Source organism: Babylonia areolata, chromosome 25 (genome assembly GCF_041734735.1).
Source record: "Babylonia areolata isolate BAREFJ2019XMU chromosome 25, ASM4173473v1, whole genome shotgun sequence".
NCBI lineage: Eukaryota > Metazoa > Mollusca > Gastropoda > Neogastropoda > Buccinidae > Babylonia > Babylonia areolata.
The window spans coordinates 26778953-26797478 of NC_134900.1; the positions used below are offsets into that span (position 1 = coordinate 26778953).

General features: G+C 42.5%; 2 protein-coding genes across 4 annotated transcripts in view; both read left to right on the forward strand.

Moving 5' to 3' along the window:
• The window catches only part of LOC143299762 (ERC protein 2-like), a 61315-nt gene extending 54171 nt beyond the window's left edge, over positions 1-7144 (forward strand). The window contains exons 18-19 of one of the 2 annotated variants that reach the window (XM_076613157.1): positions 4171-4344; positions 6705-7144. In XM_076613157.1, the coding sequence (XP_076469272.1) occupies positions 4171-4344; positions 6705-6872 (342 nt within the window). In that variant the 3' untranslated portion in view covers positions 6873-7144. The remainder of the gene's footprint in view (positions 1-4170; positions 4345-6704) is intronic. The other variant, XM_076613158.1, reaches the window with a different exon arrangement.
• Positions 7145-16734: 9590 nt separating this feature from the next.
• Positions 16735-18526, forward strand: part of LOC143299814 (uncharacterized) — a 25139-nt gene continuing 23347 nt past the window's right edge. For both annotated transcript variants that reach the window (XM_076613269.1, XM_076613270.1), the window contains exon 1: positions 16735-17185. The gene's annotated coding sequence lies outside the window, so the exon portion shown is untranslated. The remainder of the gene's footprint in view (positions 17186-18526) is intronic.

Here is an 18526-nt window from a genome sequence, read left to right on the forward strand (position 1 = left end):
ATTCCCACTCTTGCTTTCTACATAGCACGTATTTCCGCTCTTTCTTTTAGCATGACATACATTCACACCTGTACTTCCAACACGTTATACGGTCCCATTCTTACTTCCAACACAGCACATATTCTCAGCCAACCTTCCTGAACAGCATCTTCCAGCACAACACTTACTCCCACCTTTACATCTAACAAAACGCATATTCCCTGGGCATACATTCCAACTCAGCACATATCTCCATATTTATTTCCAACTACAACACATATTCCGACGTTTACTTCCAACACGGCACATAGTATTCACACCTTTAGATCAAACACAGCGCATATACCCAGGCATAGTTTCAACACAGCACATATTCCCAGACATACTTCCAACAAAGTATATGTTCCCATGATTATTTCCAACAAAGCACATAATTATTCCAAGACATACTTCTAGCACATTATGGGTTCCCACCTTTGCTCCCCACACAAACATATCCCCAGGCATACTTCCAACACAGTGAATGTTCCCACCTTTTCTTCCAACACATCATATGTGTGTCTACTACTTTACGTCTGACACAGCACATAATTATTTCCAGGCATACTTCCAGCACAGTGTATGCTCCCACATTTTCTTCCAACACAGTACATATTCCCAACTTTACGTGCAACACAGCACATATTCCCAGGCATACTTTTAGAACAGTATAATTCTGTCCCCACCTTTATTTTCAGCACAGCATAATATTCTTCGATTCCCATCCTTCATCCACCAGGTGTCAATTTCAGAATCGAACCCACGACCCTGAGATAAGAAACTCCCATCGCTTTAACCATTCGGCTACTGCGTCTTTCCAGTCTATTTTCCCACGCTACTCCTCATCCCGCATATCAAGTTTCCAGCCATACTCCCCACAACGCATATATTCCCAGCTGTATACCTACCCCCTCCCCCGCCCCCAACCCCCAAACCCAGCGTATGTTTCTATTGATTCCCAAGCCTATTCATTTCCCCTATCTGACCCGTGTTTAATAACCATACCTCGAGGCACTGTCATATTCACTCACCACATGTCATTTGACTGGTCAGTCATCACTAACTGATAATTATCAGAAAGAGGGGTTAATAGAGGATGCGGCAACATTTAATGTGTTTTATATGTTTTCCCGCAGTCTGTAACATCGATTGCTGAAGTCATATACCATTCTGTAGTTGGTAACATGTCCGGAATCCTTTTACTAATGGCTCCCCCACCCTATACGCCGCCACTCTACCATTAGGTCCAGCCCCCACCTCTCTATCTCTCTCCCATCCCTCCCCACCCACGTCTGCCTCCCCCTCCGCCCCCCTACCCACTCTCCACACCCTCTGTGTGTGTGTGTTTGTGTGTGTGTGTGTGTGTGCGCGCGCGTATGTGCTGACATGAATGAAAGCGTGCGTATCTAACTCACCTAACTGTAGTGGATAGACACTAAACAACTGAGAAGAAGAAGAAGAAGTATTTCCATTTAACCCCGCCCCCTCCCCCCCCCCCCTATCCCCGATCCCATTCTTGCAAAATTTTCCAACCCATTTGGCATGTATTCGTGTAGATACCATGAAGACGACCCCAAACTACCATGTGTTATCAACCATATACCCCCCCCCCCCCACCACCACCACCACCACCACCACACATTCTCGTCAGTACTCTCTTGCTTGTATTCAATCCCGTTCACACTCCCATCTAGTATTTTGTTCTCATTCATACTCCCCGCCCAGCATGATGTACATTTGTATTTGTATTTGTATTTCTTTTTATCACAACCGATTTCTCTGTGTGAAATTCGGGCTGCTCTCCCCAGGGAGAGCGCGTCGCTACACTACAGCGCCACCCATTTTTTGTATTTTTTCCTGCGTGTAGTTTTATTTGTTTTTCCTGTCGAAGTGGATTTTTCTACAGAATTTTGCCAGGAACAACCCTTTTGTTGCCGTGGGTTCTTTTACCTGCGCTAAATGCATGCTGCACGCAGGACCTCGGTTTATCGTCTCATCCGAATGACTAGCGTCCAGACCACCACTCAAGGTCTAGTGGAGGGGGAGAAAATATCGGCGGCTGAACCGTGATTCGAACCAGCGCACTCAGATTCTCTCGCTTCCAAGGCGGACGCGTTACCTCTAGGCCATCACTCCACTTTCCCATATTCCTCATCTGCTATAGGTGGATCATCCACACTTTTTCCCACTCAGTACAGTATGTGTTCCCACATTCCTCATCCAGTTTCGTTATACCATCCACCCTCCCCACCCAGAACCACAAGATTCTGTCTCACTCACGGATCACGCTTCTCTCGCTATATTATCTCATCCACGCCTATTCTGAAATAATGGGCAGTCTTTCCACGTTTGCAGCTTGGGGTCGATAATCACACGATGATGATCAAGCCTCTGGCACATAATATGATATCATTACATTTGGCAACTATGCTATCATTCTCCTCATTGGTTAATGTCAATGAGACAATCAACACAAATACTCCCTCAGTCTTCTTGGTAAACATACTGATTTATCAGTGTGTATCATTGCATTGTTGAGGGCGATCAGGGTAATTCCGTCTTATTTGGCTGACGTCAGTCTTTGTGTAGATCTAGCTTGACATTCGTGCCGAAACACTGGACAGGTCATTAACCTCCTCTAAACCATCCAGTTACACAGCAATAGCATTGACATGACATGATAAAGGACACGGTCATGGTGTAGGCAAATATCGAAAGTACGGAAGAAAAGGTAACTCAATGTAAAAGAAAAGGTAACTCTAATACTATGCGCAACGAGGAGCGCAGAAGAACAATAACAACGGTCGTCTGCTTTCTGTTTGCAAGCCACATAGTATAGTTCTTTGGGTTGTTTAAAACCCGTGTTTCTAGTGTATGTTTGTTGCAAGACAACGTTGACTGCACCTAGACACCATAGCCACAACCATCAGCTGGGCTGTTATAAACAATATCAGTTGAAAAACAGATGTTGAGACCGACTGGTTAGAATTTGACTGTTCGTAACTGATCGTGACTGTACTTTTCGAAAACCTGAAATTTGTACTTTTTTGAAAACAAACCTTTTTGTTATTAAAAAAAAATGTTAGTGGATTTTAATTCATATGCTTGTGATAATTAAGAATTTCCCTAGCAATCAGCAATCAAACATAGTAAGCGGCGAGCCAAAAATGAAAGTGGTAATCGATTCTTGATGCACTGACACTGATAATTTATGATACTTTCACTAGTTACAGAAATATAAGTAAAGACTGCTGCCATAAAGTTTGTGGATAATCTAAACCACAGGGAGACGAAGTGATCCCCTTTCCATTGCAAATGGCAGCGCAGTGTGAAAGTTGGTATTTGTCAATGTTTTAGCGAAAATATCTAGTTCAGAGATCTTAGTAGTAATCACTATGTTAGTTGATTGAAGGAGAGCTCCAAAGAAAAGCAAGACTGTGGATACAGATATACAAAGACAGTTTAAATAGAAATAGGTGAGTGTGTATTAGATTCAAGAAACAGATCTGAATCAACATAAACTGTGAATGACTTTGCCGGTTTGAAACAGCTGACACCGACAGAAACACACGAAATGTAAAACTGAAGGCCACTCCCATCTATTCTTTTTGAGTTGGGACGGGACAGGGGTGTCAAAACGTTGTTTGTTTTTAACACAATTCAAACATTGTGTGTACATAGAATAGATCTGTATATTAAATCAGTACCTCTTGTATATATATACCCATTACACCAAAACTCCCATCAGTCACTGTTTCTGAAATATTGGCGAAAAGAAAAAGTATAAATATGTACACACACACACACACACACACACACACACACACACACACACACACACAAGAACTCTATTCTATATCGGACATTATTGTTTCCTTTTTGTTCATGGCAGTCATCAATGTCTTTACAAAAGGAGTTGATTTTTTTTCGTCTAAAATTGTGACATCTGAAGTTTTTGATTACCGAACTTATTCATATATTCACATTTAACTGAATAACTTTGATATTTACTGGGTAAAAAGTTCAACTGAAAATGACACGCGCCGTTAGGCAGCAGTGCCCCCACGTACGATGACGATGATGATGGTGATGATAATGATAATGATGCTGATAATTCTTTATGATAAGTTCTGCGACATCATCTTTCGCCAGGTTGTGCGAGTGATACGGAAGCTGGAGCACAGCAAGAAGCGACTACGAACGCTGGTGGAGAAACTGCAGACGGTGTGCAACGACACAGACCCCTCCCTGTTGGAGGGCGTTTCTTCTCCCGTCATGGGCCCGGCTGTGGACTTTGCCAACCTGCGCTCTTTGTCGCTGGAACAGGTATCCTGGATTTCACTTAATAATACTGATACAAGTAACAGCTAAGCTGCGCTCAAATTTTCGCTGGAACAGGTATCCTTGAATTCACTTTATAGTTCTGACACAAGTAACAGCCAAATTGCGCTCTAATTTTCTCTTCAGCAGGTATCCTTGAATTCACTTGATAGTACTGACACAAGTAACAGCCAAACTGCGCTCTTTGTCGCTTCAGCAGGTATCCTTGAATTCACTTTATAGTTCTGACACAAGTAACAGCCAAATTGCGCTCTAATTTTCTCTTCAGCAGGTATCCTTGAATTCACTTGATAGTACTGACACAAGTAACAGCCAAACTGCGCTCTTTGTCGCTTCAGCAGGTATCCTTGAATTCACTTTATAGTACTGACATAAGTAACAGCCAAACTGCGCTTTAATTTTCGCTTGAGCAGGTATCATTGAATTCACTTGATAGTACTGACATAAGTAACAGCCAATCTGCGCTGTTTTCGCTTGAGCAGGTATCCTTGAATTCATTTGATAGTACTGACACAAGTAACAGCCAAACTGCGCTCTAATTTTCGCTTGAGCAGGTATCCATGAATACACTTGATAGTACTGACATAAGTAACAGCCAATCTGCGCTGTTTTCGCTTGAGCAGGTATCCTTGAATTCACTTGATAGTACTGACACAAGTAACAGCCAAACTGCGCTCTTTGTCGCTTGAGCAGGTATCCTTGAATTCACTTGATAGTACTGACACAAGTAACAGCCAAACTGCGCTCTAATTTTCGCTTGAGCAGGTATCCTTGAATTCACTTGATAGTACTGACACAAGTAACAGCCAAACTGCGCTCTTTGTCGCTTCAGCAGGTATCCTTGAATTCACTTTATAGTACTGACACAAGTAACAGCCAAACTACGCTCTAATTTTCGCTTCAGCAGGTATCCTTGAATTCACTTGATAGTACTGACACAAGTAACAGCCAAACTGCGCTCTAATTTTCGCTTCAGCAGGTATCCTTGAATTCACTTGATAGTACTGACACAAGTAACAGCCAAACTACGCTCTAATTTTCGCTTGAGCAGGTATCCTTGAATTCACTTGATAGTACTGACACAAGTAACAGCCAAACTGCGCTTTAATTTTCGCTTGAGCAGGTATCCTTGAATTCACTTGATAGTACTGACACAAGTAACAGCCAAACTGCGCTCTTTGTCGCTTCAGCAGGTATCCTCTTCCTGAATGGATTGGACTGGCTGGCAGATCGATAAGTGGACTGACTGAACGGTTTTTTGACTCATTTGTGTAAACAAAGTGAGTCTATGTTTTAACCCGGTGTTCGGTTGTCTGTGTGTGTGTGTGTGTGTGTGTGTGTGTGTGTGTATCTGTGTGTGTGTGTGTGTGTGTGTGTCTGTGTGTCCGTGGTAAACTTTAACATTGACATTTTCTCTGCAAATACTTTGTCAGTTGACATCAGATTAGGCATGAAAATAGGAAAAATTCAGTTCTTTCCAGTCATCTTGTTTAAAACAATATTGCGCCTCTGGGATGGGCACAAAAAATTAAAAAAATGAAGCCTAATTATCTGCAAACTGCATTTACTGTTATATTTATATTTTTTGTATTCTCTAAACTTGGCACTTTGATCTGATATTCTGACCCAACAACAAGAGCAGTCATTATTATTATTATTTGTTCAAACAGGAACTTCTTTTGCTAAGCATGGAATTTTTATTTATTTTGCAAACATTTTGGTGCAGATAGTAAAAAAGGGAAATTACTCTGTAATTAATGCTAGGGGACTTAATTTATCACAAGTGAGTCTTGAAGGCCTTGCCTCTCTTGTTCTTTTTCTTTTCTCCGCTCAAACAGGTAACTGACTTGACTAACTGGCATACTTGTATTGAGCTGTTCTGGGTTGTTCGGGCAGGCAAATGGTTTCACCGATTAGTTAACGTGTGGACCCACTCTTTATCACTTGGAAAGGTAATTGGCTGTTTGTTAACGAATTAATTGATCCGATTGACTGAACCATTGTTTATCGTTTAAAACATGTAACTGATTTGATTGACGACAAACTTGACTGGTTACTGGACCAACTGCTCATTCACACAACACAGATTGTTGATGAGAACAAGAGATTACATACATGGATCGACACCGTTCCCCATAATTATGTCATGGATATATGAACAGAGAAAGACAGACAGACACATATACACAAACATACATGCACACAGACACACACATACAGACACAGACAGACAGACAGACACACACACACACACACACACACATACATACACACGCACACACACACACGGTAAGCCAGTAATGAACACACACTTTGCATAATTTCTGTTGTTGTGTTTTTTCTAGCTTCTTCTGGAGGCGCTGAGGTCTGAAGACGAATCCCGGTCTTTACAAGGACAAGCGAACTTTATGTTGCAAAGACTGGGTACACGTGCACCCGAGCTGTTGCAGGCATTCCTCGCCATCCTCGATTCCTCAGACACAGACAGCTGTACCAGTTGCCAGAGCAACTGAAAAGTGCATTTGAACTGTTACTGGACCTATTGCTTCAATTTACGTGAAATCAAGAGGCTGAACATCTTCTGCATCATCTTGGCAACACTGAAGAAAAATATCCGTGAAGTGGCGCCTTCGCCTCAACATTAAAAAAAAATAATTGTGTATAAATTTTGACTTACTATTTCTCATTTTTTCCTGGAAAAATAAATGAGATTATAACGAGGTTTAAATGTAGAAAACAAAACAAAACAAACAAACAACTGCCCCATATTTATATATATATATATATATATATATATATATATATATATATATATATATATATATATATATATATTCAGACAGAATTAGATTCAGTCTACACAGATTTATCTAGTTTAGCTGTTGATTAATGCCAGGTTTTAGTTTTAAAATTCACCGATGTTTTAATGTTGTTTTTTTTTAGTTGTTGTGTTTGTTGTATTTTCTTCATTGTATTTCTAATCTATTGAATGGATTTTGTTTTTCAAGTGCTTTCAGTCCCCGTTAGGCCTTGAGGTCGGAAGGGCTATATATAAAGACAATCTTAATTGAATTGAATATTTAATCCGGTAAATTATCCTAGCAGCTTATTCTGTTTTAGGTTAATGACCTTACACAACCTGCTGGGAGAACTGAAAGAGCAACTTAGAAGAAGAATCTCCACAACCATTGTTAAGTGATAAAAGATCACAGACTGGTGATATGTGATTCTTTATTGTTATGATTATTATGATTATTATTTCATTATTATTATTATTTTTTTTTTTTTTTTTACAGACTAGCGCTATATATTCCCTGTGAATGAAATTACTTCACAAGTTGTTAAAATGAAATACACCTTTTCTTTTTCTTTACTTCTTTGCCCTCCCCCTCTCCCATAACCACCACCGCCTTCCCCGAGACCTCCTTCTCCCTCCTCCTCCTCTGCCACACAATCCCTACTTGGTTTCCAAACGTGTACATATGTATTTGTTTGTTTTGGGGGGGAAAGAAAGGAAACGCCAAAAAATTGCTAAGCTGTAAACTTTATCATTCGAAAGTTTATGGAAGCGTGGCCATTGCAGTCCTCAGGTTAATTTGAAGGCGGTTGCCATGACATAATTATTGTGAAGATGTTCTCGAATCTGTGACAAAACTGTCACCCAGTTTCTTGCTTTTTTTTTTTTTTTTTTTTTTTGACTGCCTTTTTCAACATATTCCTTTTTGTTTTCTATAGATTTTTAAAGGATGCTCATCCTTGGCAAAGTCAATTATCATAAGCTGCCATTCTGACTTTGATATAGATTGACTCAACGAGTGCAATCATTGAATTTATTGAATTGATAATTGATGATGATGATGATGATGATGATGATGATGATAAGATATCCAATTAATGTGGTTATGGCATACAGTGTAAACAGGCCTACTGCTTTGCGTCTGTGGACGGCGCGCAGCATAAACTGTCATATGTAAAATTGTATGCTTGTGATTTATGCCGCTGGTTGTAGTGGTGTTTATTTGCAGGCTGTGTTGTTGTCGTGAAGGTGTTATGTTGTACCCATGATTGTGCTGTTATGATGAACACATCGTGAGTGTGGTGATTATTAGCCACCCTCACTTGGCCTTGATGGTAGGTCCATGGGTGGGATGGGGTGGGGTGAGGGCGGGGGGGGGGGGGGGGGTGTGGGGGGGGGTGTGCGGAGGAGGGGGCCTGGGGGGCTTTGAACTATAATAATTCTATCATATTTTGAGTATGGTTGTGCTCTTAACATTAAAAGTACGTTTCGTACATCCCGATTGTGATTCTGAAAATACCTTTTTAACTCGTGTATTTGTTGCTGGGGACAACCTAAACCTTTTGATCAAAATCAGGACGGTAGAGTCTGTTTTGAAATCATGGCGGTAGATTCTGTTTTAGAGCTAATCCCATGCCCTTTTTCCCCTATAGGTATGGTAATCATCTGTGCCAAGCATACCGTTTTGAGACGTTGAACGTAGAATCCTAAGGCCCTTGATTTCATGACAGGTAGTAGTGCTTGTCATGGTTATCTTCAGTGGTTCATAGTTTAGTCACCCGCTAAATGCTTGAAAATGAATTATTTTGGTTTTTACTTTTCGGTGTCTTGCGCTGTGTCACATACTGGTAAAAGAGGTTTTTTTGTTTTTTTTGTTTTTTTTGGGGGGGGGGGGGGGGGGGGGGGGGGGGGGGACACACGCGGGTACAGACTGATTTAAAGGCAGGCTTACATTAGCATGCGCAGACACGGACATACAGACACGACTAAACACACACACACACAGACACACACGCGCGCGCGCGCAAGCATAACACACACACGCACTGTCTGTTCCATCAGCTATTCTATATGCCACATAAAACGCTTTAAAGGATGAAGGATTATACAGATGCACATATGTGAGTAAAAGAACCTTGTTCATGTGATGTGCATACATGCGTGTCTTCACGGGGTGAAGCAGGGAAATGGGGGCAAATAGGGAAGAGATAGAGAGGGGGTCGGGGTGGAGAGAGAGAGGGGTCGGGGTGGAGAGAGAGAGGGGTCGGGGTGGACAGAGAGAGGGGGTCGGGGTGGAGAGAGAGAGGGGGGGTCGGGGTGGAGAGAGAGAGGGGGTCGGGGTGGAGAGAGAGAGGGGGGGGGGTCGGGGTAGAGAGAGAGAGGGGGTCGGGGTGGAGAGAGAGAGGGAGACAGACTTTTAAGTAGTCATTTCTCTATATAATTGGTCACATAAAATGAGCTAAAGCATAGAGGCAGCTGGGGAGGTGGGGGGGGGGGGGGATATTTTGCGAGGTATCGAGGTTCAGATATGGATGAACAACAGTCGCTCAGTAACCCAGAAAACCTTCTTCTCTTTTTTTTATCTACTGATTTGTGTTCCCTCATTTAATGTTCTGCTCTGAATGTTCAACCATGTCTTGGTTACGGGGGGGAAAATGGATTGGATGTATCAAACATGTCTCAGACTTGTAATCACCCAATGAAACACAGCCAGAAAGCAACTTGAGGACTGGTAAGACTTCCGAAAGCTGTTACATCTGTGTCTGTCGCTAGTATCTACCAGTGTACATTTAGGCTTCTGTAACTTTTCCTTTTATAATCTCCACGTAACTCTGAAAGCTGTATCTTCTGTATTTGTTGTTAGCATCTACTAGTGTACATTAGGCTACTATAATCTTTCGCCTTTGATATAACATGGTCCGTATCTCCTCTCTCTCTGTCTCTGTCTCTGTCTCTCTCTGTCTCTCTCTCTCTCTCTCTCTCTCTCTCTCTCTCTCTCTCTCTCTCTCTCTCTATATATATATATATATATATATGTATACAGCTGCACCGTCACCAAAGACTGTCAAAAATAACTCTTAGAAAAATGGCATCAACGTTCCTACGTCATTTTTTATGATTATTAATGATTATCTTATTTAACACATTTTTAACCAGTCATATACTTATGCTAAACGTGCATTGTGATAATTATGACAGAATGTCTTGGATCAGTCATTTGCCTTTCTGTTAATCATTGATTTGTACGGGTCATCTCTTGAATTTTATATACAAAGCAAACGTTTAAAACTGTGTCTGTGAACTTGATAAAACAAACAAACTAACAAACAACCAAGCTATGATTTGCTGAACCGAGGCAAAAGCTAGAGGGTCTGTGGTAGACGTGCACTGTGTATGTCTGTCTGCATGCACAAAAAAAGCCTGGGGAGGAGCCAGTGCATGTTTTGTTAGGACTGAGGCAGTGCTGTACAGCAGACTGACATTATTATTATTATCATTATTATTATTATCAATTAAAAAGAAAAGGAAAAGAAAGAAAAAAAAATCCTGAGTGGTTTGATTGGATGCTTGTGTCAGTCTCTCTCTGTTGACATCCATCTGTCTCCCTTTTTTGTCTGTTTTCTTGTGCATAAAATAATATATTTTGACGCTCATTGGTTTTGTTCATACGTTAACATAAAAGGAAAAGCCTGTCCAGTATTATGTGTCTGTGAAAGTGAACAATACCTTCTACAAAACGTATTAGTTATGAGCTTATCTGAAACAGTAACCAGCAAACTGTTTGTATGTACGAATGATAGTCACTCGTGTCCGACTAACACCATCAGCAGAACAGCATAGGAGCCATCTGCTGTCCCGACCATCTGCGCTTGAATTTGATTATAGTGGATTGTCCAAGTTACGTCGTCCGCACTCTCTCGGCCAAGAGGGTTATAATTACAGGACAACGTGCGTTGTTACAGATCCCAAAGCCCCCAAGGCTACAGCACTGAAAGTCAGCGCTATCTTGCCTCCTAGTTTGCGAGTCAAAGTCCTTCACAAACGACTAAACTGTAGATGAATTCCCCTTGCAGTGGAGAAACTATTGATCATATAGCTTTCACTTTGCTCTTGGCCCAGCTGTAAGCATTATGTCAATCTCGGAAAAAAGCCAAGAGTTGAGACCACTCAAACTGTAGTTCCCGTTTACATAAAACACTTCGCTTTATATATATATATATATATATATATATATATATAGAGAGAGAGAGAGAGAGAGAGAACTCGCTTCATGACCAAGTAGCTTTTCTCAGAAAGGCGTGATAATGCTTAGAGATCTGGAGACCAAACGAAATATCCACACACACACACACACACACGCGCGCGCGCGCGCACACACACACACACACATACACCACACCACACACACACACACTGACGCCCATACACCGGAAATTTTTGTTCCGCTTTGCAATCAGTTCAAGGATTCTATACGTGGTAAATGAAATCGTAGAAAACATTTTAGTTATCACAGGTTGGCATGCATGCGCGCACACACACACACACACACACACACACACACACATACACATACACGCGGCATGCGCGCGAGTGCGTACAATTGAACACAGAACGCGTGCGCGCACACACACCCACACACTACACACGCATACACACACACGAACACAGGACGGCGCACGCGCGCACGCACACACACACACACTCACTCATTCACACCCCATCCCTGTCCTCATCTGACTCACACACCGATCATCAACACATTTATATTCCTCACAATGACAATGGCGCTTGAGTTTGGAAGAACTTTCCCTGACTGAGTTGGGACGTTCCACTTGAACTGACTTCCTTTGGGACTCAGGAAAATCCTGACCGTCCCACACCAGGCAACGTTCCGCCAAGCTGTGTGGTAACCGGAACACCAAGGCTGGCTGCGGAAAGAGTTCACCAATTCTCTAAACAGACAAAACACAAACAAATGAAAGAAAATGAAATAAAATAGAATAAAATGAATAGAATTAACAAACAAAAACCACTCCATCACTGTGTTTCGTGAAGGAGAAGGATACCCCATCATACATGCCAAGTGATCGTGGGACTTTGTGTGTGTGTGTGTGTGTGTGTGTGTGTGTAAAGAATAAATTTTCGTATTTGAATGTTCACTCCACCCCTGTGTTTTGTGAAAGAGTAGGAGGAGGAATTTGGTCTCGTTTTCTGTTACATATGGCGGTGATTGTAGACGTTTCCTTAAGTATTAATCTTTCACATCTGTATGTTATAGTTTAAAATAAAGAAGGGGGAGTGGGGAGCAGAATGGTGGATTGGAGGTGCGGGGGAGAGGGGGAAGGAGGCCGGGGGGTGGGGGGTGGAGGTAGATAGATTGTGGAATCAAAGGTGAATGTTTGGAAAAGATAGAATCCCCCCCATCAAAAAACGGAGTATGGTTGCCTACATGGCTGAGTAAAAACGGTCATACACGTAAAAGCCCATGCACTCGTGTACATACGAGTGAACGTCGGAGTTGTAGCCCACGAACGCAGAAGAAGAAGAAATGCAATAAAAGAAAATTGAGAGACTTCCGTAAGAGTGAAGTCAATTTAACAAGAGAAACAACTGATAACTGACTGTAAAAAGTCAAAAACATCAACGCGTTCCCAGTGACTTGTGATGACATACTTTCGTGCACAGGTCAGTAAGACTTCAACTCACAATGTTTTGTGAAGTGTTCCTTAAAAAAATAACAGTAATAACAACAACAACTATTACAACAACAGCAACAACAACAAAAGAAAAAAAAAGAAGAAAAAAAGAAAGAAAGACCTATCACATTTCGACCAAGAAGAATTGACTAAGATCCAGTGTAGGTAAAAAAATGAACTTGATTACCAGAATTGAAACTGAATTGAATTGATGAAGACAACTCCATCGCGCGCGTGTGTTTGTGTGTGTGTGTGTGTGTGTGTGTGTGTGTGTGTGTGTGTGTGTGTGTGTGTGTGACGGTGTGTGTGTGTGTGTGTGTGTGTGTGTGTGTGTGTGTGTGTGTGTGTGTGTGTATGCACTCGGAGCTCGCGAGCGCTCGTCAGTGTGTCAGTATTCACGTCAGTGTGTGCGTTCAGTTTGTGTGTTCATCCGATGGCACTGATGTATATGGCGCGGTGCACGCGTGCTTGCATGTGTGTCACGTTGTTCAGTGTGCATCAGTGCACCGGAACACGCACAGGCTATACTGGCTATTGTTATGTTGATATTAATCAGTTTATTCCCACCAAGTGTATGTGTTAATTTATTCATACCAAATGTTCACGTTGATCTGTTCCCACCAAGAGCTGACAAACGTTGGCGGAAGCATGCCCACTCTGTCCATGTCCGGGCTCATTTCAAGGAGAGAACAAGGACATGGCTTCCATTTTCAGCGAAAAACACGTGTCTATTTTTGGCGCCGCGCGCTGTCAGTGCACGAGGAGGGCGCGCGAAGTCAGGTCATTGACACCAGTCGTCCGCAGCACAGTGGGTTGTTGAGAGTTTGGCTTTGGGTGGGTGGGGAAGTGTGAACGTGCATGACTAAAATATGAGTGTGTTCGTTGTTCAGTTTTAAGGTCTTTTTCTCAGTCTTGCAAGATGGGATTGAGATGTGTGTGTGTGTGTGTGTGTGTGTGTGTGTGTGTGTGTCTGTGTGTGTGTGTGTGTGTGTGTGTGTGTGTGTGTGTGTGCGCGCGCGCGTGCGTTATTTATCTTTTACAGTCACTCACACTGAGGGCTTTGTTTGGAAGACAGTTAAGTGTAGTTAGGGTTAGGACAAGCAAAAAACCCCCAAAGAAAACAAAATAATACAACTAAAAACAACAACACACACACGCACACGCACGCACACACACACACACACACACACACTGTGACACACACACACAAACCCTGACGCACAACTGTCAGTTACAATCACTCCTTCAGTAAAGCGGCGACGAACATTGATGCTGATAATAAGCTGCAATTAATTTTTCATGATTTTGAATTCTCACTTCATATTATTTTATCATCGAGTTTTTAAAACGCTGACAAAAGAAACTCAGGGACCTGACCACCGTAATATTTTCATATTGCACTTTTGACGTAACTGCGTAAACTGTTTGTTGACTCACCCGTAGTCACGGTCGAGGTCGGTCAAAGAAATTATGAAGTGTGTAAATTTTGTACCCCTGTGAGAACTTACCCTGGCGTTAATAGTTTACGTTGTTTGTGGCGCCGCATTCGTGAATTGTCGTCGCCGTCGTCAGTTGTCATCATCATCGTCATCATTATCATCGTTATCATTACTATTGTTGTTGTTGTTGTTGTCCATGTTGTTGCTGTTGCCACCCTCGCTGCCGCTGTAATCATTAATTTAGTGATGTCAGTTGCCCACTTGAAGAATAGGTCTGTGGGGCCGGTGATTTGTTCACCTCTTCTAAAGCACCAAGAAAAGAACAACAACAACAACAACAACAACACATACACACACACACACACACACACACACACACACACACACACACACACACACACACACTGACACACACGAGTGCACCGTCGCGGCACACACTGACGCACGAATACACAATCACGCATGTAAAAAAAAAAATAAAAAAAAAAGAATAAAAATACGGAATGGAGGGCCTTAATCATAACAATAGACACTGCTTGAAAAGCATAATGATAATAACGATGGTTCCCGCACTAAATTAAACCCATTCCTATTGTACATATCGTTCAACGTCCGAACTGAACCTCAATGGGGAAAACCCTAGCTTGTGCCGCAAGCAATAAATCGTTATGACGGTTGCAAATGTAAAGCTGATGACTCCAAACTATGATCAGAATTATGATGAACATCACCGACGTCGTCGTCGTCGTCGTCGTCGTCGTCGTCGATGTCTTCATTATCATCATCATGCATTGACGTGTGTGTGAGACACACTTAACATACATAAGTTGTGTCATTGTGAGTGAGTATATCTATCATCTATCTATCTATCTATCTATCTATCTATCTATCTATCTATCTATCTACATACACACACACGTGTGTGTGTGTGTGTGTGTGTGTGTGTGTGTGTGTGTGTGTGTGTGTGTGTGTGTGTGTGTGTGTGTGTGTGTGTGTATGTGTTTGCACGAGCGCGCGCGCGGCCTGTGTGTGCACTTACAGTACGTACTCGTTTGTGCGCTTAACAAGGAATAAACAATAATATTTTGATTTAGTTACGATTTTTTTTCACCATTTTGTTCATACTCTGTATTCATTTGTTTGATTTCAACTGACTTCATATTTTTGTTTTGTTTGAATACTATTATATGCTGGTAATATCCACAATGTTTTCCCTTCAGGACGGATGAACGTGGACGGTCACTCCGCCAGTCACACAGGTGAGTGGAGGGGAGGAGGAATTTTTGTTTAATGTCCCGTCACACATATCGGTGATTGAAGGCATTTTGTTAAAGTATTTATGAATACATCTGAGTATTATCGGTTAGAAGGGGTGGGAGATGTGGATGAATGGAGGGTTGGGGGGAAACTGGGCATATGAGGGTAAAAATGTGGGTGAAATTTGGAAGAAAAAAACAACAACAAAAAAACCCAACAACAAAACAACTCTAAATACAGTTACAGGAAATTACTTAAAGGACTTCGTAAAAGAGAAGTCGTTAAACTGACAAGCGAAACAACTGATAATGAATGCAAAAAGTCAAAAACATCAACGTTCTCAGTCACTTGTGAAGACACACTTTCGTGTACAAAAGGCTTCATCAAACTACAGTGAAAAATTATATGCTCAATTGTCAGGTTACTAAAGCATATGCACTTGACATTAGAACAATACTTGGTCCGTAATGAATTTGATAATAGTCTGAGAGCTAAACTCAGAATTCGTCTGCGAATCGGACCAAAGTCTGAGAGAGTCAACTGACGAGGGGAAGAAATGTGGATTTAACCTAAATATTTTTCATTCCTGCAGCATTTTGTGTGTTAATTTCTGAGGGTGTGTCTGCGCGTTGGGTCTGTCGTGCTGAGGTTAAGTATTTTCCCCCATTGGCTTCTTTTTCAGCAGGTGGGGCGTGGCAAAATTATGTAGATCAGTCATCATGCGCGCGCGCGCGCGTGCGCGCACAGGCACACGCACACACAGACATACGTACGCGCGCGCTGTGACACACACATACACATGCATACCCATCCACCAACAATCCACCCAGCCACACACACGTGACACACACACACACACACACACACACACAACCACCCACCCACATACCCACCCATACACCCATGCTCCTTTTTAAGCAGATGGGGCGTGGCAAAATCATACAGCCCAGTCCGCGTGAACACACACACACACACACACACCCACACACACACACACACACACCTACTCAACCCCACCCCCACACTTCCTCACTAACCCCCTCACTCCCCATACCATCCCACGGACCAGGAAACAATTCTGACTTGGGGGCCAAAACCCGGTATGTGCTCGTGCCGGCGAATCCAAACACGACAGCCAATCAAATTTGTCGCGATTGTTGTGCGACAATCCTGTGTGGCAGACGACATGTGTGCAGAGTTTCTCGAGTGTGTGTGTTATGACTATTCTTGTAAGAGAGTAAGAGTTCCGAGCCTACAGACGAGAAGCTACCAGGCCTGATGATAATTGGTAGCCAGCAAAGTTTTCATTTGCAATTTCATCACCACCGTCATCTACAAGCATCAGTCTACAGTAAGCATGGCAACTTCAATGCAGTGACATGCACGGGAAGTCATTTTTAAAGCCAGTGAACTTCTTCCGAAAATGGACAAGCTGTCGTATTGATTTGCGGATCCAGTTTCGCTTCTGGACACATTTTTTTTTTTATTTAAGAAAGTGTCTGTTGTCGGAAAAGCTGGTAGAAAACGAACATTGAATAGATCACCGTTGTGTTAAATAGGTCATCGTTTTGTGTAGTCAAGTGCGTACATGGATAACTCGGTCACCAGTGTTGTTTTGTTTTTGCGTCGTCTCGAAGGTAAGTGTATAAAATTGCATGCTTGTCTCGGCGTGGTGTGTGTGTGTGTGTGTGTGTGTGTGTGTTCTCAGCTTGTGCTTTTAATGTGTTTGCCTTTGTGAGACGTTTCCATGAAAACACGGCAATATCCACAATTTTCCCCCTCAAGACGGAATGAGCAAGGTGTGGACGTTCACTCCGCCAGTCACATGTCGGAGTAGAGGGGAAGAAATGTGGATATAGCCGAAAATACTGTAATATAAATCACATTGGGCGGATGGATTCCTTGTCACCTCCACTTCCCCCTCCCCGCCCAATGCCTTGGGTATGTGTGTGTCGTGTCTTCTAGAGTGCTGATGGAATATTATTCACAGGATTTTTTTCCCCATTTTGACTGTGCCGGGTGGAAGAGACGCGATTTTGTTTTTATTCCCCAATTCAGCAAATGAGAAACGAATTCATGTTCATTTGGACGAATTTCTAAGTCATCTACTTTCATGCAGACACAACAAAATCACAGGCTCAAAATATTACGTAAACGAAATCCCGTGGGGGAGATTGAGGCCATGTTGTGTGTGCGTGTGTGTGGTGTGTGGTGGGGGGGGGGGGATGGGAGGGGCGAGGGGGGTGTTTGTATACGACACGCGTGTGGTAAAATCTGTGGCGGTTTGTGTGTGTGTGTGTGGGGGGGGGGAGGGGGGTGTATGTGTGTGTGTGTGGGTGGGTGGGTGTATGTGTGTGGGGTGGTGATGGTGGTGGTTGGATTTGGTTGTGTGTGTGTGTATGTGTGTGTGGGTTTATGTGGGTGATATTTGTAATACATTTCATAGCTTATGATTAGTTTATGTCTGTGTTAGATTCCAAAATCGTCAGTTTGAACGAGGTTAATGTGTGTTCGCTGCTGTTAAGATGTAAAACGCTGCAGAAAAAAAGCAACAAAAAAACGCGGTGCATAAGATGAGTTATCACTACCTTGTTCCCAGGGGGCCGACTGATCCGGAGTCAGTTCTATATTTTTTCAGAAGAAAAGGGAACAGAAATGTTGTCATTGCAGCAACGATAGCTCTTACATTGTTTGCATCGTCGTTAAACGTTGCGACACGCGGACAAACCACCTGCAGTACTTTTCACAGCTGTCGCTTCTCATTGTGCACAGCGTATATGTGTCAGTCCCCACACTTTGACACCTCCGTCCCTGAAACTGGAACCGACACTGGAACTACGGTGCACGGTGCACCAGTCAAGACTGACATGCCCACACAAAATTGTACCCCCGCATTGTGTAAGCAGAAGCATGGATCCGTGTCATGAGAGTGAAGGCACACTGCATGTCATCCGTTTCACATTTCAGCGTTTTCCTGT